Here is a 5250-nt window from a genome sequence, read left to right as displayed (position 1 = left end):
TAACAAAAGAATGTTTTTTTTTTTCAAAGTTGGGCAATTAACCTTGACATAACAATATAAGTCAACAATGAAACCAGCCTGGGTTTCACCAGTCTTTTCTTTAATGCTCACTTTCTCTCTCAGGATCCAGTGTAGGACTATCCGTTGCCTTCATTCACAGTTCTCAGTCGATGGTAGTTCCTCAGTTTCTTCCATTCTTATCTTTGTCTTTATTTTTTAGATGTTTCTAAATATGTGTGTGTATGAGTGTGTCTTTACATGCACACTGCACATGAGTGTGGCTGCTCATGGAAGCCAGGGCTGGAATTACAATTAATTGTGAGCTGCCTAATATGTGTGTTGGGAATCAAACTTGAGTCCTTTTCAAAAGCAACATGTGCTCTTAACAGCTGAGTGATCTTTCTAGGCCTCTGTCTTTGGAAGAATGTCAGTCATCTATTTTGTCAATGTCTTCCAATTTTGGTTTGTCTGATAGTTCCTCTTTATGAGACAGAGATTCTATATGATAGTTCTATCCCACATGACCGTTGGTCTGTTAGGCCACACATGGGAAAGTGACTGTGTTGCAAAGGAGCTGAACAATTCCCATTGCCTAGTGATGTCATGAGGTAGTGAAGTTTTAGGGAGGTGCATTAGTCCTGTCTTTATGGTGATGCTGGTGTAGACAAACCTGCAGTGCTGGTCCTGTAAGAGCATAGCAATGCAATTATGTAAAGTGCATAACTGATAATGAAAAGAAATGCCTGTTACCCAGTCATGTAGTAATCTGTGCTTTTGAACGGTAGCATACTCATATTTAGACAAAGCCTACTGTAAGCTAATATGCCCTGTTGCATGAGCAGCAGCTTCATACTTGTTTTTCCTGTCTCTCAACTGTATTGAGAAGCTACAATAAGTTATCACAGTTCTGGCAAAAGCCCCAGCTTCTGAGAGTCCCTCCAAACTGGTCTCTCACACACACCAGTCCCAGAAAGCCACTTAGAGATGAGCAGGCAGTGGGTAAAGTGCTTACAACACAAGTCCAAGGACTTGATGTCGAATTCCCAGAACCCACATAAAAAAGACAGAGAGGTACCAACACATCTTTAACCCCAGCTCTTCTGTGGTGAGCTAGGAGGAGACAGGAGAAACCTTGGAGTCAGCTATCCTGGTGTACACAGAAGGAAACAAGAGGCGCTGCTGCTAACAAGGTGGAAGACAAGCACCTGAGGCTGTCCTCTCCACGTGTGCATCATGGCACATAGTGCCTCCTACCCTTCCACACATGTACACATACACCCAAAAGAATTTATTTTTTTTAAGACAGGGTCTCACTATGCAGCCACCATGCCCTGTAGCTGGATTTTTCTGTCCCAACAGCCAGCTCCCAAATAACCACATGGAGACTTCTTTTTTTTTTTTTTTTTTTTTTTTTTTTTTTTTTTTTTTTTTTTTTTNTTTTTTTGAGACAGGGTTTCTCCGTAACTTTTTGGTTCCTATCCTGGAACTAGCTTTTGTAGACCAGGCTGGCCTCGAACTCACAGAGATCCACCTGCCTCTGCCTCCCGAGTGCTGGGATTAAAGGCGTGCGCCACCACTGCCTGGCTCACATGGAGACTTCTTATCAATTATGAAAGCTTGGCCAATAGCTTATGCTTGTCCCACTAGCGCTTATAATTTTAATTAACCCAATTCTAGTCATCTATGTATTACAATGTGACTCATGACATTTATCTGTTCTCCTGGATGTTTTGTTCCTTCTCTGTGTAGCTGGCAACTCCACCTTCTTCCCAGCATTCTTTCTGCCCTGAAAATCATTCCTAGCTATTGGCCGTTCAGCTTTTTAATAAACCAATCAAAGTGACACATCTTCACAGAGTACAAAATGATTATTCCACAACACTTCCTTTTTGTCTAAATAAGAAGATAAGGTTTTAACTCTAACATGGTAAAACTATAAACAATAAGAATAATTATCAGGTAAGAATTACATTTACAATCATTTGTAATTTGTATTTGTCATTTGTATTTGGTGTGAAATACCAAATTATGTATTCTATCTGGATGAGTCCAAAGCCTGTACCTAATTTATCTTCTAATATAACTAATGAAAACTATGACTATCTAGTTTTCAACTCAATTAAAGACCCCAGAAGGATATAACATTACCTCAGTAAAAAAGAAGTAGAGAACAAGCAACTTCCAAAACTAAAAGAAACAACAGAAACAGCTGGCTGCATGGACAGTTGGCTAAGTTTCCTCGTAAAGTTGGGGCATCCGTCTTTAGTCCACAGGCCTAGAATATCTGACAGATTTTGCTGGGAAGTAAACATTTTTAAAGGACCATCCTGTCTTGGCAAAGTCCAGCAGTCACTTTTTTGTGCGTCCTGCTGGTCCAGTTTGGACAGCATACTGTCAGCAGTTGAGGCAAGGGCAGTTTCTTGCCCAAATGGCTAGCTTTTGTAATAAAGAAAGCAAACTCCTTGTGGAGGTTCTTCAATGCCCATCATCCTTTTTTGAAGTATATTGGTGCTGCCAAAAGCAGATGTGTCTCATTGTCAAGAAAAGCCTTGTGCTATTAAAACATTTTAAATACTGTATTCTGTAGATCTCTGAAGTGTTTGAGGACTACCTGTCTATCTAAAATGTATCTGTTTGATCTTGAAGACACACCTAATGTGACTACAAGTCTGATTGTTATAGGAGACTAACTAGTAACCTGCATTACTTTATCATCCTAAATAGTTTGTAATGATAACTTTCAAGGACTAGAAATTTACATTACATCGTTAAATGAACTGCATAGGTACAATACCGTAAACAAGAATAGAAACACACATATAGAATAACAAAAATAACCTCATATTTGTAGAAATATATATACAATATAACAATAATAACCTTAAATTTGTATCAATATACAAAATTCGTACTGATGTAAAATATTTAAGACCAGTAATTGCTTTTTTAGTTTAAAAGTCGATTCAATAACTTGCTCCTTTATCCTATTATTCCTATACCTTCATTTTCTTTGCAGAACAAGATTCCTGAATCTAATCTCCTTTGCTTAGTTTTCTCCCTGACTATGACCAACAATACTTGCAAATAATACTCTCTAAATGATGATAATCATCTGTAATCCATGGAACAACCAAAACCCACCCACCCTACCTCTTGGGAATGTGGGTATTGTGTTCTTAAAATTAGTTCCTGTTGTCTGGGATGATGGCACTTTTAGGGGACCTGAAAAACTGAAATGATGATAAAATCCTGGGAGAGTTAGCTGTTGTCCAGTCTCGGTGCGATGGGAATGTGCAGGGCTTATCTGATGTCCTGGCTGCAGTAGTCTATGAGGCTGGACCATCTTAGCTAATCCTTTTCATGTTGTTTCAGCAGTCTGTAGTCCAAAGCTGATCTTTGCGAGGTTTGTCAACTTAGTGGCATTACCACAATCCAGGTGGAATTGTTGTTCTGTGATATGGAGTGTCTTTCTGTATATGTGTTGCTTTTATTGGTTGATGAATAAGGCTGTTATGGCCAATAACTTAGCAGAGTAAAACCAGATGGGAAATCTGAACAAAGATATATGTAGAGAATAGATGGAGTCAAGGAGATGCCAGTCAACTATGGAGGAAACAAGATATGTAGTAAATGAGGTAATGCCATAGCCACATGGCCAAATATAGACTAATAAAAATGGATTAATTTAATGTAAGAGCTAGCTAGAAATATTCCCGAGCCATTGGCCAAAGAGTGTTGTAATTAATAATTTTTTTTGTTTGTTTTTCAAGACAGGGTTTCTCTGTAGCTTTGGAGCCTGTCCTGGAACTAGCTCTTATAGCCCAGGCTAGCTTCGAACTCACAGAGATCCTCCTGCCTCTGCCTCCAAAGTACTGGGATTAAAGGCGTGTGCCACCACCGCCTGTAGTTTTTGTGTGATTATTTGGGTTTGGAAGTCTGGGAAAGGAAAGCACAGTCTCTGTTTACAGTTCTGGGGCCCCATCATCCTTCTGGAGACGTCAAAGGTTGCTGTTAGGCACAGTTATGGTTCACTGCAGAAAACAAACATTTTAAGTGTCAGCATTTTAAGTATGCAGCAGATCTTGGAGAGATAAAGGGTTACAGTTTGTTATGTACATCTGATGTACACAATCTTAATTCCTAGTTACCTGCTTTAGATTCAAGCCTGGAATCACAAACAGGAAGCAAGATGAAGCTGTAAGACTTTAAGACAATCCTGAAGCCATTTTTGACAATTCTGAATCCTCTCAGCCTTTGTGCCATAGTGCTTCCCCTCCTCCCCTGGGAACCAAGGACCTAACAGCTACACTTGCACGTACTCAGTTCCTGAACAATTACCCATATACGTATGCTTTGGTTCTGTCCCCTGGGAAACGAGGTCAAAATGACCTCTTACCTCATCTGATCTGGCAACAGCTCTCCAGTCAATTATTGGTAATAGCCCTTTCAAATAAGCCAATCAGAATAGTCAAAGAACAACCCCCCTTGCTTCTGTGGCCCCTTTAAAAGTAGACTGTACCCGCTATTCGAGGTCCCTTGGCTTCCCGAATGCTGGGGGACCCTGTCATGACAGAATTAATAAAATCCTCATGCTTTTGCATCGGCTGTGGTGTGTGGTCTCTGGGGGCGACTCCTTCTCGGTGTTTGGACGCCAGAGTCCAACAAAGCCTATTTCTAGAGTTAGTACTTGATATGATCATTAATATGGCAGAAAGTTTAAACAAATATAATAATCTTATAAATTTTGAGGAAACCTTAAGGTAAATTTTAAAGAGTCAAAATAAAACCAAAGGATTATGAGATTAGTGGCAATAAAATAGTCCTTTAATTTTGATTTTTCCTCTGTCCTATATCAGGTGACTCTTCTGACACGAGACATTAGAGATTTTAGATTTTTTTCTTTAACAAGCATGCTTGGCTTTAGAGAGAGTCACACTGCAGCTTCAAAGCCAGCTTTAAATTTTAATTGAATCGGGATTATAAAAAGACCATTTGTCATATATGTCTGCAGAGAACAGCAGAAACAAATATACGAGATTTATTAAATTTTATTTTTGCGGCGTGGGTGTTGGGTTTACCTGGGTCTGTGGAAGGAAGACTCAGAGACACCTTAAGAATGAATTTAGCCCAGTGCTCGGGAGGCAGAGGCAGGCGGATCTCTGTGAGTTTGAGACCAGCCTGGTCTACAGAGCTAGTTCCAGGACAGGCTCCAAAAGCCACAGAGAAACCCTGTCTCGAAAAACCAAAAAA

At 39.7% G+C, this 5250-nt stretch overlaps 1 protein-coding gene across 2 annotated transcripts in view; it reads right to left on the bottom strand.

Moving 5' to 3' along the window:
- The window catches only part of Sike1 (suppressor of IKBKE 1), a 24366-nt gene continuing 19116 nt past the window's right edge, over positions 1-5250 (bottom strand). Inside the window, exon 5 of one of the 2 annotated variants that reach the window (XM_050157581.1) lies at positions 1-684. In XM_050157581.1, coding sequence (XP_050013538.1) covers positions 499-684 — 186 coding nt within the window. In that variant the 3' untranslated portion in view covers positions 1-498. The other variant, XM_050157584.1, reaches the window with a different exon arrangement.

The sequence above is a fragment of the Alexandromys fortis genome, unplaced genomic scaffold (assembly GCF_014885135.2).
Source record: "Alexandromys fortis isolate MF-2015 unplaced genomic scaffold, M_Fortis_MF-2015_v1.1 scaffold_78, whole genome shotgun sequence".
Taxonomy (NCBI): Eukaryota; Metazoa; Chordata; class Mammalia; order Rodentia; family Cricetidae; genus Alexandromys; species Alexandromys fortis.
The sequence above is the reverse complement of the archived record's forward strand: the minus strand, read 5'-3'. Positions and strand labels throughout refer to the sequence as shown.